The sequence below is a fragment of the Salvelinus fontinalis genome, chromosome 19, assembly GCF_029448725.1.
Source record: "Salvelinus fontinalis isolate EN_2023a chromosome 19, ASM2944872v1, whole genome shotgun sequence".
Lineage (NCBI taxonomy): Eukaryota > Metazoa > Chordata > Actinopteri > Salmoniformes > Salmonidae > Salvelinus > Salvelinus fontinalis.
The window spans coordinates 44,799,380-44,823,957 of NC_074683.1; the positions used below are offsets into that span (position 1 = coordinate 44,799,380).

At 46.1% G+C, this 24,578-nt stretch overlaps 1 protein-coding gene across 3 annotated transcripts in view; it reads right to left on the reverse strand.

The window, feature by feature from the left end:
• Positions 1–24,578, reverse strand: part of myo16 (myosin XVI) — a 259,436-nt gene that overhangs the window by 166,901 nt on the left and 67,957 nt on the right. For all 3 annotated transcript variants that reach the window (XM_055871717.1, XM_055871716.1, XM_055871718.1), the window contains exon 2: positions 10,730–11,002. In XM_055871717.1, coding sequence (XP_055727692.1) covers positions 10,730–10,967 — 238 coding nt within the window. In that variant the 5' untranslated portion in view covers positions 10,968–11,002. The remainder of the gene's footprint in view (positions 1–10,729; positions 11,003–24,578) is intronic.

The following is a 24,578-nucleotide window of genomic DNA, read 5'->3' on the forward strand; positions in this document are numbered from 1 at the left end:
GTTAATGATATACAATGGAAGCAAGTGATGCCTACATGATATCATTGATAAGCGTCAATCTGGCATGATTCTGCAAAAATACAGGCATCAAGGAACCTGATGTGAATACATTGCGTACACTATGGACGCCTAGAGAAAAGCATCACGGACATGCATTGCATTTAGGCAGGGAGACGTATGCAATGGATGCAGCGGGAGAAAAAAAAGAGAAGTATACAATTATACTGTAGCTTTACCTCTAGGGAGAGGGAGAGGGGAAGAAGGAGTATTAAATAGTCGGTGAGTGGAGGGTATGTCTAGGCTACTTCATAAGGGGATGGATTCCAAATGCACTTGTTCAAATCCCACTCGATCCATCTCTTTCTCTCAATGTTTCTCTCTGTTCTATTCATCCCAGAACTCCATCCTTGTGAATGCATTTTCAAATGCCCCTTCAATAACATGACATATGTTACCTATCACCTCTTTTTCGCATTCCTTACCAGTCCACCATCCATATTATTAGTCCCTATGTGTGTTCCGCTATACCTCATCCCAACCCTCCAATATGAAACCTACTGTAAATTCTCATCCCTGTAAATTATTCCGTCTCAGTGCTTCTTATCAGACATTCATAGTCACCACAATCCCTCGTCTTGCATGGCTGCTCTATGTTTTCCTAAAGAGCTTTGGAGTCTTCTCTCCGTTTCCATCCTTCAGGAAAAACAATATACACTGTTCTCAGACAAGACACAATCCTAAGAGCACAGACTTCCATGATGGGATCTGTGATGCAGAAAAAAGTTATCTAGAGAGATTTGGGATTTGTAATTCCACCGCATCATTTGGGGAATACTTTCTGTGAATCTCTGTGAGTAATGCTTTATGAATTCTGTTAGAGTGATTAAGCTATGCATTCATATAGTCTGTTATACATTTCTTTGAAGGATTGTAGCAAGTATTAAATGCAATATTATGTGTGCATAGACAGATGGATTATAAAAAGTGTTAACCAAGTTATTCTCTCCCGAACAATCTTGAAGCATTGAAGGACATTCAGTTAGTAGTAGTCTGTTGGAACAAGCTTCCCTAGGGTTTGACATCTTAATTAAAAAATGCTACAAGATATTCTCCAGCAGATGTAAGAATGGAATCTAAATTACATTTGTACTGAGCCAAGCTCAGTAGCAACAAATGAGTTCACAAGTATGTGCTTTCCTTATTAAAGTTTCTCTTTAGCTCCTCTTGTTTCTCAAGTAATATCTCTGGCTTAATTCTCACATTGGGTTAGATACCCCTATTACTATTCTGTTCAACCTCTCTTTTGTATCGTCTGACATTCCTAAAGATTGGAAAGCGGCCGCAGTCATTCCAATCTTCAAAGGGGGAGACACACTAGACCCAAACAGTTACAGACCTATATCCATCCTGCCCTGCTGTTCTAAAGTCTTCGAAAGCCAAGTGAACAAACAGATCACTGACCATTTTTGAATCCCAACGTACCTTCTCACCTACGCAATCTGGTTTCCGAGCTGGTCACGGGTGCACATCAGCCACGCTCAATGTCCTAAACGATATCATTACCGCCATCGATAAAATACAGTACTGTGCAGCTGTATTCATTGACCTGGCCAAAGCTTTCAACACTGTCATTCACCGTATTCTTATCGGCAGACTCAACAGCCTTGGTTTCTCTAATGACTGCCTCGCCTGGTTCACTAACTACTTCTCAGATAGAGTTCAGTGTGTCAAATCGGAGGGCCTGTTGTCCGGTCCTCTGGCAGTCTCTATGGGGGTGCCACAGGGTTCAATTCTCAGGCCAACTCTTTCCTCTGTATATATCAATGATGTCGCTCTTGCTGCGGGTGATTCTTTGATCTACCTCTACGCAGACGACACCATTCTGTATACATCTGGCCATTCCTTGGACACTGTGTTAACAAACCTCCAAACGAGCTTCAACGCCATACAACACTCCTTCCGTGACCTCCAGCTGATCTTAAATGTAAGTAAAACGAACTGCATGCTCTTCAACCAATCGCTGCTCACACCCGCCCGCTCAACTAGCATCACAGCTCTGGACGGTTCTGACTTAGAATATGTGGACAATTATAAATACCTACCTAGGTGTCTGGCTAGACTGTAAACTCTCCTTCCAGACTCACATTAAGCATCTCCAATCCAAAATTAAACCTAGAATTGGCTTTCTATCTCGCAACAAAGCCTCCTTCACTCATGTTGCCAAACATACCCTTGTAAAACTGACTATCCTATGGATACTTGACTTCGGTGATGTAATTTACAAAATAGCCTCAAACACTCTCCTCAGCAAATTGGATGCAGTCTATCACAGTGCCATCCGTTTTGTCACCAAAGCCTCATATACTTCCCACCACTGCGACTTGTATGCTCTCCTTGGCTGGTCCTCGCTACATATTTGTCACCAAACCCACTGGCTCCAGGTCATCTATAAGTCTTTGCTGGGTAAAGCTCTGCCTTATCTTATCTCACTGATCACGACAGCAACACTCACCCATAGCTCGCGCTCCAGCAGGTATATTTCACTGGTCATCCCTAAAGCCAACACCTATGTGGCCCCCTTTCCGTACAGTTTTCTGCTGCCTATGACTGGAACAAATTGCAAAAATCACTGAAGTTGGAGACTTATATCTCCCTCACTAACTTTTAGCGTCAGCAGTCAGAACAGCTTACCGATCTCTGCAGCTGTACACAGCCCATCTGTAAATAACCCATCCAACCAACTACCTACCTCATCCCCATATTTGTTTTTGTTTTTCTGCTCTTTTGCACACCAGTATTTCTACTTGCACATCCTCATCTGCACATATATCACTCCAGTGTAAATTGCTAAATTGTAATCACTTCACCACTATTGGTCTATTTATTGCCTTACCTACTTACTTCATTTGCACACACTGTATACAGATTTTTCTATTGTGTTATTGACTGTACGTGTGTTAATCCCATGTGTAACTCTGTGTTGTTGTTTTTGTCGCTCTGCTTTGCTTTACCTTGGCCAGGTCGCAGTTGTAAATGAGAACTTGTTCTCAACTGGCCTACCTGGTTAAATAAAGGTAAAATAAAGAAATAAAATGTAAAACATTGATCTGTTCCCCTATTTGGTGGACAAAGGCCACAATAATCATAAAGAGTCAGTTATTGTGTCCAGATTGCTGGTTCCTCTCTCTTTCTCACTCCTTCGTTCAATCAACAGAGAGGATTTGGCACGGTGTCACAGCATGACATCTACCTTCCACTGCAAAGGCCCCTGGGAAAGGGATTGATGTGTGGCGCAGACAATGAGCTTCTAGCTCTGACAGATAGATAACTGTACCAGAGCTGTATGGGAGTTAGGACGATCTTCAACACGGACACCATCAATCTTGCTATACTGAACCTGATCAGATAGGATCAGTGATCACGCGTTGGGTATAGGCATGCAATTAGCTTGACTGTGTATGTAGACGTCTTGACAAAGGTGTGTGTGTGTGTGTGTGTGTGTGTGTGTGTGTGTGTGTGTGTGTGTGTGTGTGTGTGTGTGTGTGTGTGTGTGTGTGTGTGTGTGTGTGTGTGTGTGTGTGTGTGTGTGTGTGTGTGTGTGTGTGTGTGTGTGTGTGTGTGCTTGCATGCATATGTGTGAGCTTGGTGCTAAACGCTGAGGTGAGGAAGACATGAAACAATGACAGCAGAGGACATTAGTGCTTCTACTTCCTTAACTCAGAGAGAGCTAATTACAGACAAACAGACATACAGACAGGGTGTTACTGGTGCTAGGCTATTCACTGTCTGTCTGTCTGATCTATATCTGCTGATCAATAGAGGACAGACTCAAGAGGAGGAAGCGAGTAGGGAGAGAGGAGGAGGAGAAAGGGTGATTTTCCGACATTGAATTACACTTGTCTTAAGTGACAGGAGGTCTCAGTTGAGTGTGTAATGTATGCACGACAGGGCACCCACCCACACACTGATACTGATGCTACTCAACAGTATTTTAGTACGTTTCATAGTCAAAGAGAATCTCAACCGTTATCATTCTCTGATTTGATATACACTGCTCAAAAAAATAAAGGGAACACTAAAATAACACATCCTAGATCTGAATGAATGAAATATTCTTATTAAATACTTTTTTCTTTACATAGTTGAATGTGCTGACAACAAAATCACACAGAAATTATCAATGGAAATCAAATTTATCAACCCATGGAGGTCTGGATTTGGAGTCACACTCAAAATTAAAGTGGAAAACCACACTACAGGCTGATCCAACTTTGATGTAATGTCCTTAAAACAAGTCAAAATGAGGCTCAGTAGTGTGTGTGGCCTCCACGTGCCTGTATGACCTCCCTACAACGCCTGGGCATGCTCCTGATGAGGTGGCGGATGGTCTCCTGAGGGATCTCCTCCCAGACCTGGACTAAAGCATCCGCCAACTCCTGGACAGTCTGTGGTGCAACGTGGCGTTGGTGGATGGAGCGAGACATGATGTCCCAGATGTGCTCAATTGGATTCAGATCTGGGGAACGGGCGGGCCAGTCCATAGCATCAATGCCTTCCTCTTGCAGGAACTGCTGACACACTCCAGCCACATGAGGTCTAGCATTGTCTTGCATTAGGAGGAACCCAGGGCCAACCGCACCAGCATATGGTCTCACAAGGGGTCTGAGGATCTCATCTCGGTACCTAATTGGCAGTCAGGTTACCTCTGGCGAGCACATGGAGGGCTGTGCGGTCCCCCAAAGAAATGCCACCCCACACCATGACTGACCCACCGCCAAACCGGTCATGCTGGAGGATGTTGCAGGCAGCAGAACGATCTCCACGGCGTCTCCAGACTCTGTCACATCTGTCACGTGCTCAGTGTGAACCTGCTTTCATCTGTGAAGAGCACAGGGCGCCAGTGGCGAATTTGCCAATCTTGGTGTTCTCTGGCAAATGCAAAATGTCCTGCACGGTGTTGGGCTGTAAGCACAACCCCCACCTGTGGATGTCGGGCCCTCATACCACCCTCATAGAGTCTGTTTCTGACCGTTTGAGCAGACACATGCAGATTTGTGGCCTGCTGGAGGTCATTTTGCAGGGCTCTGGCAGTGCAACTCCTTGCACAAAGGCAGAGGTAGCGGTCCTGCTGCTGGGTTGTTGCCCTCCTACGGCCTCCTCCACGTCTCCTGATGTACTGGCCTGTCTCCTGGTAGCGCCTCCATGCTCTGGACACTACGCTAACAGACACAGCAAACCTTCTTGCCACAGCTCGCATTGATGTGCCATCCTGGATGAGCTGCACTACCTGAGACACTTGTGTGGGTTGTAGACTCCGTCTCATGCTACCACTAGAGTGAAAGTACCGCCAGCATTCAAATGTGACCAAAACATCAGCCAGTAAGCATAGGAACTGAGAGGTGGTCTGTGGTCACCACCTGCAGAATCACTCCTTTATTGGGGGTGTCTTGCTAATTGCCTATAATTTCCACCTTTTGTCTATTCCATTTGCACAACAGCATGTGAAATTTATTGTCAATCAGTGTTGCTTCCTAAGTGGACAGTTTGATTTCACAGAAGTGTGATTGACTTGGAGTTACATTGTGTTGTTTAAGTGTTCCCTTTATTTTTTTGAGCAGTGTATTATGAAATCTGAATTACAACACACGTCACATGATCATATCATGATGTATAGTAATCTGATTTTAAAACACCCACTACTTTGGTTAGATGCAGAGTAATAATGGACAGATGCTAATATTAAACAGGTTTCCTAGGCATTGAGACACAGAACTATATTACGATGATCAGGTTATCAAACAGCTGTGAACTGCAACCGGACAGAGAGCCACTCTGTCACACTCAAGTCATCTCTCTGCCAGACCCCTAACCTCATATAAGAGAATAAAATCATTCATATACAGTAGACTCAATCTCATCAAACATAGGATTTTGCTGGGAACGTAACATCTAATATCACCTCAATAACACAGCTACTGTATATACCAATCATTCCCCAGTGTGGAACATTCCATATCATTATTCTGGAATGGTATTGTGAATTGATTTTGGATTCCACGCCTCTTGAAGGGAACAGATGCTCCGGTCACAGCCGTGCCTCCCACTGATGAAGTTAAGACATTACTTTAGAAAGGCAATTTCACCAAATGTCACTACCAATGCAAGTCCCAGTTTACATATGGCAGGGAGGAATCGAGCTGAAAAAGGCTCAGGTCTCTCTCGTCTCTCATTCTCTCTTTTTCCCCATTCACCATATCCCTCCCTGCCTGTTCTTTTTCTTTGATTCTCACTTTCTACTTTTTTTAATGACATTGTCCTCTATCCTCTCCTTTCAATCTCTTTACCCATCTCCACATCTCCGTCACTCTCTATTTTCCTCTCTGCTTCCATCTGATTTCCTGCCAGTGATTTCTGATAAGTGTGTGTGTGTACATCTCTTATTACTAACCTGCCTCGTCAGAAAAGTGTGTTTCTAGTTTATCTGTGAATCTGTGTCCAAAGCCAACTCCATACTGACAAAGTTGAATTAGGATAGACACACAGACGGAGAGAGAAAGAGAGAGATAGAGAGAGAGATGCCAAACATTCTTTAAATGACAATGAGTCATGATGGTACAAGGTGATGTTTCCTCATCTTGAAAGATTCATAGCCATTATTGTATCAATCAAAGAACAAATTAAATGAAACCATATAAATTATTACATAGGGAGGTTGGGTGCTATGATAAAAACCTTACACAACTAATACAGAAGACGTTCATACCACAGACATTCCACAGTGTTCCAGAATAATATCCCCATGCCTCGCTATAGCTAGATAAACGTTTGGACACAGTCTATCACTCTCATTTCATAGCTTTTCACTTCAATGAGAGATTCACCACCAGATAAGGCCTCCACAAGATAAAGCAAAGCAAAAAAAACAATCTGCTACATAAATCTTTGAGGGTGGTATTTCTTCCATTATCTCCAGAACAGAGGAGCTGATCTCATCACTAATAACAACGGGCTGAGATGAGATCCTTGTGGAATACTAAGCATTGATTTTCCTTCCACACATCCTCATGATCTCTGCTGACTCCGGTTTTCCAGGGTTTGGGGAGCTTGGTACAGGCAGAACCAACCCCAATTCCCACCCCGTCCTCCTAAATTACCCCCCTTTCACCCCAGATGGACCCCTGGGTCTCTCGACATGGGGTGTATTTACGTATTTACACATTTCTTCCTCTCAAAAATGATTAAGGATTTTGCTGTGAATACAATTCCAGAAATGTTCCCACATATCTCCTGGGATAAAGGAGGCCTGAGGCGACCATGTTTCCTACATGGATTTGGAATGGACTGGGATTGAGACAGAAACATGCTGTGGAGCATTATTGTATTTTCCTACACGGTAATTGGCACAAACGTATACATACACAGAGACACAGAAACTGACATTGCCTAAAAGTAACATTAGACACACAGAAACATAGAAACAGTCAACAGGCCAAAGATCAGGGTTGGGGAGTAACTGATTACATGTAATCTGATTACAAAAAACCTATAAATGTAATCGCTTACATTACCAGCAAACATATTGTATCAGATTACAGATACTTTTTAAGAACGATATGGTTACTTCTTGGATTACTCTTAAATTCAGAAAGGATGTTAGTGAAAAAAATACATTGAGACCTTTCTGCTTTCTCAATTACATTCAATTCAGCATTTAAAATGTTAACGATTTTTCCACCTGAGTGAGCCTGAGACCACTATGATGACACACCAAATGTGTATAAAGAATTATTTTTGTCTTCTTCTGCATCTTAAGGGAAAATTAATTAGAAAGTAACTGAAAATAATCAGATTACAGTAATCCAAAAGACACATTACTGACTACAATTTTAGATAGTTAACCATGGGATCATCAAAGCAACAAATCAGTAATAGCAGGAATAACAAGAAGGGAATTCAGTCCGATGGTGTGAAATGAGACTTATCATCATGTCTCCATCTACACGGTATCATGCCTATGGAACATCAAATCTGCAGGACAGCATCTTGTCCAACAACATCTTGTCCAACAACATCTTGTCCAAAAACATCTTGTCCAAAAACATCTTGTCCAACAACATCTTGTCCAACAACATCTTGTCCAACAACATCTTGTCCAACAACATCTAATCCAACAACATCTTGTCCAACAACATCTTGTCCAACAACATCTTGTCCAACAACATCTTGTCCAACAACATCCTGTCCAACAACATCTTGTCCAACAGCATCTTGTCCAACAACATCTTGTCCAACAACATCTTATCCAACAACATCTTGTCCAACAACATCTTGTCCAACAACATCTTGTCCAACAACATCCTATCCAACAACATCTTGTCCAACAACATCTTGTCCAACAACATCTTGTCCAACAACATCGTGTCCAAAAACATCTTGTCCAAAAACATCCTATCCAACAACATCTTGTCCAACAACATCCTATCCAACAACATCTTGTCCAACAACATCTTGTCCAACAACATCTTATCCAAAAACATCTTGTCCAACAACATCTTGTCCAACAACATCTTGTCCAACAACATCCTGTCCAACAACATCCTATCCAACAACATCTTGTCCAACAACATCTTGTCCAACAACATCTTGTCCAACAACATCTTATCCAACAACATCTTGTTCAGCATAGCCTTGACAGTTCCAAGTCTAGTTAATCAGACCAATGGTTGGCAGCTGATTTTACCCACCATACCAAAAGCCAGTGGCAGTAACAGTCTTGTGCCAGTCCTGTACCATGCTGTTGCATGGGTGGTGATTAGGATTTCTACTCAGGAGTAAACAGTGGCGATTCATGCCCGGCCTAAGGACCAGGTTTTAGTCAGGCAGTTGCATGGGTACACCAGCTGCTCTCAAGTACCCCAGCTGAAGATCATTGGCAGCCCAAAGGGGGGAGATTAGCATAGTGACCTGCAATGGCTGCTGGGTGGTCTGACAGATACACACAGACAGCTGGGCAAACGGCTGGCAAACAAGAGCATGGGTGGCGAGAAAGATAAGGAAAGGATGGAGAGAGAAAGAGAGAGAGAGAGAGAGAGAGAGGAAGAGGGAGAAAGAGGGAGAGAAGAGGCCATAGTGAGATAAATAAATGTATATTGTAAAAGCACTCATAGAGTATAGAGTAATAGAGTATCCACTAGTAGTGATACTTTATAAAGACATAAAGTGTGTTTGACTGCAGCTCTGTGTGTATGGGACTGTGGCATTAAGGGTAGAGTCCCTCAGATCCCTGCCTGGGGCAACAGATGATTTAGAGTCAGGCTCACAAGAGCTCTCTCTCTCCCTCCCCTCTGAGGTCTAGGCAGAATCCCTAATGAGGAATCTCTCAGTTGATAGAATAGGGAGGTACACACACACACACACACACACACACACACACACACACACACACACACACACACACACACACACACACACACACACACACACACACACACACACACACACACACACACACACACACACACAAAATCTGGTCAGCTGTCCTGGGGATAGTCAGAATAGCTGACTTTGGTTGACTTAATATCATCCGCTCCATCGCACATAATGGGAGAAATCTCTGAGCTCTGTAATCGTTGTGCTGTCCTGCACAACCCCTTCTGCTTGTCTCCCAAGAGCTGCATTTCACTCTGAATATTAGCTAGGTGTGTTTTTATGTGTGTGTGTGTGGGTGACAGAGTGAGAGAGTTTGTGTCCTGACTAGCCTGTAATCAGTTTGAAGAATGAGCTAATACTGCAAAGCTAATGGCCACTCCTCACCCTTGCCACATCCATTTGTCTTTTTCCAACTGCTGCACTAACAAACACACACATACACGCACACGCACAAGCACACGCACACACACACACACACACACACACACACACACACACACACACACACTAAGCAGAATACTGATTAGTAGCTGAAACTCTGGAGAGGGAATGAAGAGTGAATATTGAAGGAGGAACAGAATACAAAGAGAGGAAGGGAGAAAAATAAGGAATAGAGAGAGAGAGATAGAGAGAGGCTTTTTTTACCGCTCCGTGGGAGGCACTGACTTAATGTCTTCTGTTCACTATCAACTGAGACCCACTTTGGGATGCTGATAATGTTTTGAGGTCTGTTGCATTACTGTAGGTCTGTAGGGATGGGTGTGGAGACGGTAAACCCAAAACATGTGGACTAGGTCTGTTGCATTACTGGAGGTCTGTAGGGATGGGTGTGGAGACGGTAAACCCAAAACATGTGGACTAGGTCTGTTGCATTACTGGAGGTCTGTAGGGATGGGTGTGGAGACGGTAAACCCAAAACATGTGTAAGTGATTTGAAAGGGACTCAGATGGTCCCCAGCCGTGCAGCGAATGATGTAAGTGCTGTAAGAATAGGGCTCATATATGCCACTCAGTACACACTGAACACTTCCCACTGCCTATTCTGATTGAACTGAATCAAAGCTCATAAATCTGTCAGATATAGCCATTACACTCTGGAAATACTAGCATCAACATACTCACACTCTTTATCTCTATAGCTACCCCCCATACACAGAGGCAGGCAGGCAGGCAGGCAGGCAGACAGACAGACAGACAGACAGGCAGACAGACAGGCACACAGGCAGGCAGGCAGACAGGCAGGCAGGCAGGCAGGCAGGCAGGCAGACAGGCAGGCAGGCAGACATAGGTAAACACAAACCTTCTTTGTCATCGTGGCGTACGATGGCGTCCTGTATGATGTCACCGAGGCTGAAGCGAATGCGGTGTCTCTTCATGTGGCTGGTGGGCGGGGCTTTTACCTTGACTCCTCCTCCCGGTTTCTGCAGGCTCTTCTCCCGCTCATAGTACTCCCTTATTTGGTCACAGCGCATCCTCCTGACCAGCCGCTGGCGCTGGCCAAACGGGAGAGACTCCAGCAGACACTGGTCAATCTCCATGTTCTGACGAAACACGTTACATAGCTGAAAACAACCTGCAGAGAGAGGGAGGAAGGGAGGTGGAGAAGGGAAAAGGAGAGAGAAAAACATTAGCATATCATGTTTTGTGATGAAAATCTGTACACAAGTTGAAAATAGAGTGATGTTTAACATAGTAAAACAGCTAGTGTGTGTGTGTGTGTGTGTGTGTGTGTGTGTGTGTGTGTGTGTGTGTGTGTGTGTGTGTGTGTGTGTGTGTGTGTGTGTGTGTGTGTGTGTGTGTGTGTGTGTGTGTAATACACAGACACTGCTGTTAGATACAGTAAATAACTCAAACCACTCCATGTTTATTTAAATATAGTCTGACACTGAGTGAATAGGACAACACTTAGATGATAAAGTACACCAGTGCTGTCTGTTTCACCTACAAGCAAGTGTGTGTGTGTGTGTGTGTGTAAATGTGTGTTTGTGTGTGTTTATAATGGACTACACTTGCACTGCCTTTATCCTCTGGGTGTTTTGAAAAAACAACACACTGTTTAGTGTCTTCTCTCCTGCATCCCAACGGCTGTAGTGAATATCATGACTTAGCATGTTGTCTGTCCCAGTGGAAGAGAGCCAGGAGTTCTGCTCACTACCCAGTCTCTGAACCTATTACGGTCTGTCTGCTTATTGCTGCTGCAGAAGAGCTAAGCCTCAGCGACTGCAGTGGAATGAATCACGACACATCAGGACCAATCCATGCTTATTTAAGAAGATAGTTGCAGACTTATAAAACGGTAAATATTCATAGCATTGTTCAGTGATGAAGGCTGAAAATCAGACAAACCAGAAGTAAAGTTGCATTTCATAGGCAATCAGAGACCATGATGCTTCCAAGTGCATAAAAAAGTAATCAGAAGGAATTGAATTCCAGACAATCTTGTTACCCAAAGTCTGCCCCCGGATGCAATACAGAAAGTTTTCAATGATGTGGTGATTGCAACGTTTGCAATGACATGGTGTGTGTGTGTGTGTGTGTGTGTGTGTATGTGTGTGTGTGTGTGTGTGTGTGTGTGTGTGTGTGTGTGCGTGCGTGCGTGCGTGCGTGCGTGCGTGCGTGCGTGTGTGTGTTGTAATGAGTGTATATGTCTGTTAGACAGAGACAAAGACAGCAGTGATTAGAGCAGTAATTCAGGTCACTGCTAAACCACAGGGGAGGGAAACAGAACGGAAAGGCTGCCTTTGCAGATAAATTACAGACAGTTCTATTTATCTCACTTACTCCTCTTCTATTCATGTCTGCTTGCCTAACTGTCTGCTTGCCTAACTGTCTGCTTGTATAACTGTCTACTTGCCTAACTGTCTGCTTGTCTAACTGTCTGCTAGTCTAACTGTCTGTTTGCCTAACTGTCTGCTTGCCTAACTGTCTGCTAGTCTAACTGTCTGCTTGCCTACCTGTCTGCTTGTCTAACTGTCTGCTTGTCTAACTGTCTGCTTGCCTAACTGTCTGCTTGTATAACTGTCTGCTTGTCTATCTGTCTGCTTGTCTATCTGTCTGCTTGCCTAACTGTCTGCTTGCCTAACTGTCTGCTTGTCAAACTGTCTGCTTGTCAAACTGTCTGCTTGTCTAACTGTCTGCTTGTATAACTGTCTGCTTGTCTATCTGTCTGCTTGTCAAACTGTCTCTTTGTCTATCTGTCTGCTTGTCTAACTGTCTGCTTGCCTAACTATCTGCTTGTCTAACTGTCTGCTTGTCTAACTTTCTGCTTGTCTAACTGTCTGCTTGCCTAACTGTCTGCTACTCTAACTGTCTGCTTGTCTAACTGTCTGCTTGTCTAACTGTCAGGTTGTCTAACTGTCTGCTTGTCTAACTGTCTGCTTGTCTAACTGTCAGCTTGTCTATCTGTCTGCTACTCTAACTGTCAGGTTGTCTAACTGTCTGCTTGTCTAACTGTCTGCTTGTCTAACTGCCTGCTTGTCTATCTGTCTGCTTGTCTAACTGTCTGCTTGTCTATCTGTCTGCTTGTCTAACTGTCTGCTTGTCTAACTGTCTGCTTGTCTAACTGTCTGCTTGTATAACTGTCTGCTTGTCTATCTGTCTGCTTGTCAAACTGTCTCTTTGTCTATCTGTCTGCTTGTCTAACTGTCTGCTTGCCTAACTATCTGCTTGTCTAACTGTCTGCTTGTCTAACTTTCTGCTTGTCTAACTGTCTGCTTGCCTAACTGTCTGCTACTCTAACTGTCTGCTTGTCTAACTGTCTGCTTGTCTAACTGTCTGCTTGTCTAACTGTCAGGTTGTCTAACTGTCTGCTTGTCTAACTGTCAGCTTGTCTATCTGTCTGCTACTCTAACTGTCAGGTTGTCTAACTGTCTGCTTGTCTAACTGTCTGCTTGTCTAACTGCCTGCTTGTCTATCTGTCTGCTTGTCTAACTGTCAGCTTGTCTAACTGTCAGGTTGTCTAACTGTCTGCTTGTCTAACTGTCTGCTTGTCTAACTGTCTGCTTGCCTAACTGTCTGCTAGTCTAACTGTCTGCTTGTCTAACTGTCAGCTTGTCTAACTGTCTGCTTGTCTAACTGTCTGCTTGCCTAACTGTCTGCTAGTCTAACTGTCTGCTTGTCTAACTGTCTGCTAGTCTAACTGTCTGCTTGTCTAAATGTCTGCTTGCCTAACTGTCTGCTAGTCTAACTGTCTAACTGTCTAACTGTCTGCTTGTCTAACTGTCTGCTTATCTATCTGTCTGCTTGCCTAACTGTCTGCTTTCCTACCTGTCTGCTTGTCGAATGTTCTGCTTGCCTATCTGTCTGCTTGCCTAACTGTCTGCTTGTCTATCTGTCTGCTTGTCTATCTGTCTGCTTGCCTAACTGTCTGCTTGCCTAACTGTCTGCTTGTCAAACTGTCTGCTTGTCAAACTGTCTGCTTGTCTAACTGTCTGCTTGTCTAACTGTCTGCTTGTCTATCTGTCTGCTAGTCAAACTGTCTCTTTGTCTATCTGTCTGCTTGTCTAACTGTCTGCTTGCCTAACTATCTGCTTGTCTAACGGTCTGCTTGCCTAACTGTCTGCTTGCCTAACTATCTGCTTCCCTATCTGTCTGCTAGCCTAACTGTCTGCTAGCCTATCTGTCAGCTTGTCTAACGGTTTTCTTGCCTAACTGTCTGTTTGTCTAACTGTCTGTTTGCCTATCTGTCAGCTTGCCTAACTGTCTGCTTGCCTGTCTGTCCGCTTACCTAACTGTCTGCTTGTCTAACTGTCTGTTTGCCTATCTGTCAGCTTGCCTAACTGTCTGCCTGTCTAACTGTCTGCTAGCCTATCTGTCAGCTTGTCTAATGGTTTTCTTGCCTAACTGTCTGCTTGCCTAACTGTCTGCTTGCCTATCTGTCTGCTTGTCTATATGTCTGCTTGTCTAACTGTCTGCTTGTCTAACTGTCTAACTGTCTAACTGTCTGCTTGTCTAACTGTCTGTTTACCTAACTGTCAGCTTGTCTAACTGTCAGCTTGTCTATCTGTCTGCTTGTCTCTCTGTCTGCTTGTCTATCTGTCTGCCTTCTTTCCCTCTCCTTTTAACCCACTCTAATTCTCTTTTTCAGGTTAACTTCCTCCTCATCCCTCTCTCTCCTTTCCTCCTCGCCCTCACTCTGTCACTTGGTCTGTCTGACTGTCTTTCGCCATCTCTTTACTTTTAAGCCCTCTCCACATCACTCTCTCTTGGTCTTTAACCTCCTTTTCTTCCTCCTCCTCTTGTCTGCCCCTTCACTGCCCCATAACTATCTGCCTTTCTGTCTTCCTCTCGCCCCTGTAATCTTACCTCCCTCCCTCCCTCCGTGTGTGTGATTCAGTAGACTGATGCAGCAGGCTGCTGGCGAGGTTTAAACCACTGACAGTGGGATGCCTTTGAAGTACTGCAGACTTTTTTAATGGCCCATCTCTCTCGCTTTCTCTTCTCTCTCCCTTAATTTCTCTTTTCTCTCCTCTCTGCCTGTTACGCTTTTAAAGAGGAGCAGGAATCACTGCACTTCATTTTGTCATGCAGCTATGGAAATAAGAGCTGAGTGTGTCAGCGTGTGTGTTTGTGTCTTTTCTCTGATGCTGTTCACATTATAATCTCTTCAGAGACCCATAAGCACCTACACAGACCTGAACACACACACATGCCAAAAAGAGACACATTTATAACCATAGCAGACATGGCATGGGAATTGAGAGGTGTTTATCCCCCAGCATGTTTTCTCTGCTTGAAACAATGTTTATGTGAATCTGTATGTGCTGTAGATCCTTATCAGGCTGATGAGTGATGTTACTGTGTCTTTAACTGCTTTTGCATTAGATAATCATCTGCACACTCAACCACACACCTGCCTGCCTCCCAGACAGTAGGGCCAAATCGCCCGTATGTTATCTGCCTGGGCTGACAACATGAAAATTATCTTTGAGACAATGGGGAGGTGATTAGAATATTGTTGAAACCAGGTGTCTTTCTCAACATTTTCAGTTAGGGAGACTGCCTCAGGTTTGTACTGGTCTACACACACAGGCTCGTACTTTCACACGCATGCATGTACACACAAACACGCAAACACGCACATGATTGTGCACACGTTTGAGCACGCTCTACCAGTGTGCTCCCCTTCTGCTCTCGCTCCCTTTTCCACCCCTTTCTCTACTATATGTCCTCCTTCTCCTTTGACTTTCTCTTACCCCCTCTATTTCCTTCCTTTCTTCGTCCTCTTCTCCCTCCTGACACTGTCTCTAGGCTCTGATAAGCCAGGATGCAGATTAAAGACACTTTAGAATTGCTGCAGTGAAGTAAGCTGCTCCCAGGCGCAGAAACCAATTACCCTATTAAACCCAGACCTGCTCTGTGTGCCCAGCCCTGTGTCAGTACACACACCACCATCCCACTATACCTCACTATACCATTCACTACTACTTAGCTTGTACAGCCTCTTATTAAGCTGACTAGGCAGTTAGAGAGACAATGCACCGTGATAACTATGAAAATAGTGACACTGCCCGCCTTTTCCCCTCCCCCTCACCCATTCCCCAAACACGACTCTCTCCAAAGTCTACTGTCACAACACCCCTGACAGACCTGGACGAAATGGACAAAAATCCATGTTGCGATAAATAGAACAATCATTTTATTACATTAATGTGCACAACAGTTATTATATTCTCCTTTAAACTACTACTACTGGTTTGATGGTTGTATCCAACAACTGTCCCATTGACAATCACACATATTAGCAAACTTATTTCATTTCTCTAGTTAAGGCTACTTATCGTAATGAATGAAATGAGCAAAATGCCTGTGATAAGTGATCGGTATGGTTGGTGTCGATCATTTGCGGTTTATCGTCCCAGCTCTAGCCCCTGAGTCTTGGAGGATTTTGAAAAGAAGTGCAGCCAACCACTGTCGTGACAAGAGGAGGAGTACATTCTTCTCAGGACACACCCACACAAGTGCTGCAGCTGGCGGAGCACATGTACTGTACATTACACAAGCGTATACACTACAGCCCTTCAGTTTAAATTACACATAACCTAATCCAAAGCCAAGCCCCAACCAGAAGAGGCTAGCTCCTACCCTTTACTGACAGACACAAAACTCAGCCATATCTGGACTGGATTAGCTAGCTAGTTTTTACAGCTGGCCCAGTCTGACAGTAGATTGTCTATAGAGTATAGCTGGGTATATCTGTGTCTATAGCTTGTTATAAAACTGGTTGTTTGCATCCTGGATGCTGATTGACGAGCAGAATTCCAAGCCATGTGTAACAGTCCTGACCTATTTATGTTAGTTTTTATGTGTTTATGGTCAGGGCATGTGTTTTGGGTGGGCAGTCTATGTTATCTGTTTCTATGTTGGTTTCGGTTTGCCTGGTATGGCTCTTGATTAGAGGCAGGTGGTTTGCATTTTCCTCTAATCAAGAGTCATATTTAGGTAGGGCATTCTCACTGTTTGTTTGTGGGTGATTGTCTCCTGTGATGTCTTCGTTATGTTCGATGTATTCACTTTTGGAGCTGTTTGGCTGTTCGTTCGTTTTGATGTACGTTCCTGTTCGTGAGTTTACGTTTGTTGATGTGAGTTTATGTTCAGGTTCCGTTGTACGTCGTTTTCTTATTTTGTAGTTTGTTAAAGTGTTTGTTTTCGTGTCATCGGTTTTCGTTATAAAATAAAGATGGCATATTTCCCTGACTCCGCATTTTGGTCCGAAGATCCTTCTCTCCTCACCTCGTCCGAGGATGAGGAAAGCGACAGCTATTACAGAATCACCCACCAAAATACAGAGACCAAGCGGTATGGGAATGCTAAACGGAGTAAGGGACAGAAGAAGGAGCAATGGACATGGGACGATGTATTGAATGGAAAAGGTGTCTACACATGGGAGGAGATCCTAGCAGGTAGAGATCGCCTTCCATGGGAACAGCTGGAGGCACTTAGGAGAGCGGAGGCTACCGGAGAGAGGAACCGGAATTATGAGGGAACGCGTCTGGCACGGAAGCCGAAAAAGCCTGTGAGTAACTCCCAAAAATTTCTTGGGGGGGGGCTAAAGGGTAGTGGGCCAAGGGCAGGTAGGAGACCTGCGCCCACTTCCCAGGCTAACCGTGGAGAGCGGGAGTACGGGCAGACACCGTGTTACGCAGTAGAGCGCACGGTGTCTCCTGTACGTGTGCATAGGCCGGTGCGGGTTATTCCACCTCCCCGCACTGGTAGGGCGAGATTGGGCATTGAGCCAGGTGTCATGAGGCCGGCTCAACGCGTCTGGTCTCCAGTGCGTCTCCTCGGGCCGGCATACATGGCACCTGCCTTACGCATGGTTTCCCCGGTTCGCCTGCATAGCCCAGTGCGGGCTATTCCACCTCGCCGCACTGGCAGGGCGACCGGGAGCATTCAACCAGGTAAGGTTGGGCAGGCTCAATGCTCAAGAGAGCCAGTACGCCTGCACGGTCCGGTATTTCCGGCGCCACCTCCCCGCCCCAGCCTAGTACCTACAGTGCCTACATTACGCACTAGGCTACCAGTGCATTTCCAGAGCCCTGTTCCTCCTCCACGCACTCTCCCTATAGTGCGTGTATCCAGTTCAGTGCCTCCAGTTCCGGCCCCACGCACTAAGCCACCTGTGCGTCTCCCAAGTCCTGTACACACTGTCACTTCTCCCCGTACTAGTCCTGAGGTGCGTGCCCTCAGCCAGGTGCCACCAGTGCCGGTACCACGCACCAGGTATAGAGTACGCTTTGAGAGTTCAGTGTGCCCTGTCCCTGCTCCACGCACTAGTAGGAAGGTGCTTATCATTAGCCCGGTGCCTCCAGTTCCGGCACCACGCACCAGGTCTACAGTGCGCCGTATCCGGCCAGAGCCATCCGTCTCCCCAGCGCCATCTGAGCCATCCGTCTCCCCAGCGCCATCTGAGCCATCCGTCTCCCCAGCGCCATCTGAGCCATCCGTCTCCCCAGCGCCATCTGAGCCATCCGTCTGCCAGGAGCCTGCAAAGCCGCCCGTCTGCCATGAGCCTGCAAAGCCGCCCGTCTGCCATGAGCCTACAGAGCCATCCGCCAGACAGGAGCCGCTAGAGCCGTCAGCCAGACAGGAGCCGCTAGAGCCGCCCGCCAGACAGGATCTGCCAGAGCCGCCAACCAGACAGGATCTGCCAGAGCCGCCAACCAGACAGGATCTGCCAGAGCCGCCAACCAGACAGGATCTGCCAGAGCCGCCAACCAGACAGGATCTGCCAGAGCCGCCAACCAGACAGGATCTGCCAGAGCCGCCAGCGAGCCATGAGCAGCCAGAGCCGTCAGAGAGCCATGAGCAGCCAGAGCCGTCAAAGAGCCATGAGCAGCCAGAGCCGTCAGTGAGCCATGAGCAGCCAGAGCCGTCAGAGAGCCATGAGCGTCGAGAGCCGTCAGCCTGCCATGAGCGTCGAGAGCCGTCAGCCTGCCATGAGCGTCGAGAGCCGTCAGCCTGCCATGAGCGTCGAGAGCCGTCAGCCTGCCATGAGCGTCGAGAGCCGTCAGCCTGCCATGAGCGTAGAGAGCCGTCAGTCTGCCATGAGCGTCGAGAGCCGTCAGCCTGCATGGACCTGCCAGAGTCCTTCAGCCGGGATCTGCCCCTTGTCCCGGTGTTGCCCCTTGTCCCGGTGCTGCCCCTTGTCCCGGTGCTGCCCCTTGTCCCGGTGCTGCCCCTTGTTCCGGTGCTGCCCCTTGTCCCGGTGCTGCCCCTTGTCCCGGTGCTGCCCCTTGTCCCGGTGCTGCCCCTTGTCCCGGTGCTGCCCCTTGTCCCGGTGCTGCCCCTTGTCCCGGTGCTGCCCCTTATTCCAGTGATGGTCCTTATCCTGGTGCTGCCCCTTGTTCTGGTGCTGCCCCTTGTCCCGGTGCTACCCCTTGTCCCGGTGCTGCCCCTTGTCCCGGTGCTAGCTGTTTATTTAGGGGAAGGTAGTGTTAGGGTGGTCAGTAGAAGGGGTAGAAAGAAGAGGGGAGTGACTATGGTGGTGCGGGGACAGCGTCCTGAACCGGAACCACCACCGTGGTCAACTGCCCACCCGGACCCCCCCCTGGACTTTGTGCTGGTGCGCCCGGCGTTCGCACCTTGGGGGGGGGGTACTGTAACAGTCCTGACCTATTTATGTTAGTTTTTATGTGTTTATGGTCAGGGCATGTGTTTTGGGTGGGCAGTCTATGTTATCTGTTTCTATGTTGGTTTCGGTTTGCCTGGTATGGCTCTTGATTAGAGGCAGGTGGTTTGCATTTTCCTCTAATCAAGAGTCATATTTAGGTAGGGCATTCTCACTGTTTGTTTGTGGGTGATTGTCTCCTGTGATGTCTTCGTTATGTTCGATGTATTCACTTTTGGAGCTGTTTGGCTGTTCGTTCGTTTTGATGTACGTTCCTGTTCGTGAGTTTACGTTTGTTGATGTGAGTTTATGTTCAGGTTCCGTTGTACGTCGTTTTCTTATTTTGTAGTTTGTTAAAGTGTTTGTTTTCGTGTCATCGGTTTTCGTTATAAAATAAAGATGGCATATTTCCCTGACTCCGCATTTTGGTCCGAAGATCCTTCTCTCCTCACCTCGTCCGAGGATGAGGAAAGCGACAGCTATTACACCATGCCGTACCGGTCGTCACAGACACACTATGTCTGCTAACGGTTCCATCTGAAAGGGATCACTGTGCCTCCTATAAGAATAGCATGTTCATGTTGCTAAATCATCTCTTGTACTCAACTAGCACATGATTTCCCCTCGCTTCCAGCCTAGCATTTAGTTTGGTACAGAGGAGGTTAATATAAGCCTCGCTGTCTGCCAATGTTTCACTTTTGAATTTAGATCTGTGTAGTACCATACATAGAGTGAACGGTGCCCAGACGAGACGAGACAACTTTTACTGAGCCGGTCAAATCACGCATCAATGACAATAGAAAAAAATATAAAACAAACAAAAATGCAGCTAGTGTACTGTCAATCCAAAGTTGGCTAGCTAGCTAGCGACAAGAACGTTGCTTGCGTAGAAACCATTTTGTTTAGAACGGATTACCAGTCCTTTTGCATAGCAACTATGCAAAAATAATTAAAGACTGAGTCTTGTCTGTGGCAACATGGCCAACTAACAACCAGATTTTTGTCCAGACTATATCTCTGGTGGAATAATTAAATTGCATGAATTGACTTGTAAAAATAAAGTTTTAATGAAAATATGCAATTCATTGCTGTTTTAATATGTTGGTAACCGTTTTATGAAAGCAATGAGGCAGTGCTATCACGTCGGGCCTAACAACGCCAGTTACCTGTGACTGTGACTGTGTTCATGATACAGCACTGCCTCTTGTGCATTATTGCTTAAGTATATATGTGTCTATAGACTATAGATGGGTATATCTGTCCTAGGACTGGCTAGCTGACTCAAAGTGACTTAAACTGAGAGTTCCATCCAGTTTAAGTAACTTTGAGTCAGGAAACAAAGGATAATCACCACTGCTTGGTATAGACTGTGGCACTACTGAGAACAATCACACATTGGCCCACTGAGAGACTGCATATTAGAGGGATGAGGGGGGGGGGGGCTGTATATGACAGAGAGAGGGGAGGAATAGAAAGGAGGAGAGAGGGAGAAAAAGAGGGGAGGCGGTTCAGACAGTGGAATAAATAGAGAGTAGTAAGAGACAGTGTGAGAGTGGGTCAGTGGAAGTAGAGCAAAGTCACTAGTTTAATGGTTTGTGTGTGTGTGTGTGTGTGTGTGTGTGTGTGTGTGTGTGTGTGTGTGTGTGTGTGTGTGTGTGTGTGTGTGTGTGTGTGTGTGTGTGTGTGTGTGTGTGTGTGTGTGTGTGCGTGCGTGCCAACTATAACAAACACAGCATGGGAGGATATGAACCTGGAGTTGAACTCAAAATGCGTCCAGCTAAAAAAAACGACTTCCTCTCCTCATTCCCGTTAGTACCACTCCTTTCTATCACACCCTACCACTCTATCCCTTCCCTCTCTCTCTCTCTATTTCTCTCTCTATCTCTCTCTCTCTCTCTCTCATTGTTTTGCTTCAAAGGCTGCAGACAGCATCACAGGCCTACTGTAAACTAAAAGGGAAACATCTTAATGAAACAAATAGGTTGCGCCCACCAATTAGGTTTTCTCCTCTGACATAATTGTTGCATCACAAATGGTGTCAAAGCACAAGGGATTGTTCATTTGAAGACTGATTCTTGAATTCATCAATCCTTTTGAAAACCAACCAGAAAGAGAGAGAGGGGTGCTCCCCATGGTTCTGAAAGCATCAGACCTAGAGCTCTCAAACCCACACATCTCTCTCTCCCCCACACAAATCTCTCTCTCTCCCCCAAACACCTCTTTCTCCCCCCACACACCTCTCTCTCTCCCCCACACCCATCTCCCTCTCCCCCACACCCATCTCCCTCTCCCCCACACACCTCTCTCTCAATTAAATTCAATGCAATTAAATTTAAGGGCTTTATTGGCATGGGAAACATATGTTAACATTGCCAAAGCAAGTGAAGTAGATAATAAACAAAAGTGAAATAAACACAAAAAATTAACAGTAAACATTACACTTGCAGATGTTCCAAAAGAATAAAGACATTTCAAATGTCATATTACGTCTATCTACAGTGTTGTAACGATGTGCAAATAGTTAAAGTAAAAAAGTGAAAATAAAAAAATATAAATATGAGTTGTATTTACAGTGGTGTTTGTTCTTCACTGGATGCCCTTTTCTTGTGGCAACAGGTCACATATCTTGCTGCTGTGATGGCACACTGTGGTGTTTCACCCAGTAGATATGAGAGTTTATCAAAATTGGGTTTGTTTTCGAATTCTTTGTGGATCTGTGTAAACTGAGGTAAATATGTGTCTCTAATATGGTCAGGGACACAGGACTGATGAGTCCTCATTCAGGAGTCTTAACTCACAGCAACACACACACACACACGACATTGTCACTCTAGCCATGAGCAATAACACAAACACACACACACACACACACACACACACATACACTCCACCTCTACCAAAATACTTGATTTGCCACAAGCAGACTGTATTTAACTGCGTTGTCGGCAGTATAAATCAGGCATCATAATCAGCCAGACAGAGGCACAGCAACATTGTCTGGCCATAAACACACGTTATATGACACATATCACACACGTGTAACTTCTGACATATGTCACCCATAAAGACTTACCTCAGACTGATCCAACTGAACAGTCTAGCCTCTCGAAATGTGATGCTAATGCAAAACCATATTCTTCATATCCGCTGAGCAAGACAATAAAGAGGAAGTGAACGGGAGAGAGAGGGAGAGAGAGGGAGACAGGATTCTTGTGAGAGAGAAAGAGAGAAAGAATGGTAAAGGGACAGCTGGAAATTGAGAGCGAGTGAGTGACAGACAGGAAAGGTCAAAGACACCAAGAGGGGCCGGCAGAGGTCAGGATGGAGATATAGGGAAGAGGGAGAAAGTAGGAGGGAGGGAGGGAGAGAGCAGGGGAGAGAGAGATACTGTAGTTGTCATGCTTGAGAAGCTCCTGCTTTCCCATCTCCTGGCTGTCAGATACTGATTTACTGAGAAATATCCCTCATAGGCTCTAGTTATTAACACTGACAGCACTGCACTGGGCTGTGAATTAGCCCGCAGCATCCACATGAACACACATGTACAGTATATACTGTACACACACGCACACACGCACACACAGCTTGACATGTTGACCACCACGATCATGTGTAAACATGTTTTAGCACACAATGTCAGACGTTTTGTAATTTTATCAGGAACCTAATGCATTAATCAACAGTATAATGCTGTATAAACTGAATACAGTAGATTACTGTAGAATGCACAGTAAAATACCGTACATTTGTTTTGCAGCACGCTATAATACCTTTCTGTAATTTGAACAGTAAAATAAACAAGGGGAAAGCCCTGGAGTGGGCCAACGCCGTGTGGGGAGAAGGAGATGTGGCGCTGGACCATTTCGAGGATTTCCCCCACCGCTTCTGGGCAGTCTTCGACCACACGCCCAAGGGTAGAGCGGCAGGTGAACGTCTCTTTCATCTGAGGCAGGAGACGAGGAGCGCCCAGGAGTTCGCGATGGACATTTGGACCCTGGCCGCTGGCGCGGGATGGAACGACAGGGCCCTGATCGACTACGATCGCTGTAGTTTGCGCGAGGACGTCCGTCGGGAGTTGGCCTGCAGGGACACCACCCTCATCTTCGACCAGCTGGTGGACCTGTCCATTCGGTTGGATAACCTGCTGGCTACCCGCGGACGTCCAGAGCGGGGTCTGTCGGTTCCATCCCCCAGCACCACCGCTCCGATGCCCATGGAGTTGGGAGGTGCTGCGCTCACGGTGACCGGAGGAGGTTCCGTCTCGTGCACCATCTGTGGCCGCAGAGGTCACACTGCCGGTCGGTGCCGGGTCGGTTCCTCTTGGGATCGAGACAGCAAGCAGGGCACTCTGGCATCACCCCAAGTGAGCCGGCACCATTCTCACCCAGAGCCCTCTGTTGCACAAATGGTTCTGTATGTTTTCCCCGCATTCCCAGCATAAGGCGCTCGTCGATTCAGGCGCGGCTGGGAATTTTATAGACAGATCATTCGCCCATAGTTTAGGGATCCCCATTGTTCCAGTGGCTATGCCCTTCCCAGTTCACACCTTAGACAGTCGACCATTAGGGTCAGGGTTGATTAGGGAGGCAACCGCTCCTCTGGGCTTGGTGACGCAGGGGGGTCACAAGGAGAGAATCAGTCTCTTCCTCATTGACTCTCCTACGTTTCCCGTGGTGCTAGGCCTACCCTGGTTAGCTTGTCATGACCCCACTGTTTCATGGCAATGGAGGGCTCTCACGGGGTGGTCGCGAGAGTGCTCGGGGAGGTGTTTAGGGGTTTCCATTGGTGCGACTACGGTGGAAAGTCCAGACCAGGTCTCCACCGTGCGCATTTCCCCCCGAATATTCTGACCTTGCTCTCGCCTTCTCCAAAAAGAGGGCGACTCAATTACCACCTCATCGTTGGAGGGATTGTGCGATAAATCTCTTGGTAGATGCCGCACTTCCCAGGAGTCATGTGTATACCCTGTCACAGGCGGAGACGGTGGCTATGGAAACATATGTCTCCGAATCCCTGCGTCAGGGGTTCATTCGGTCCTCTA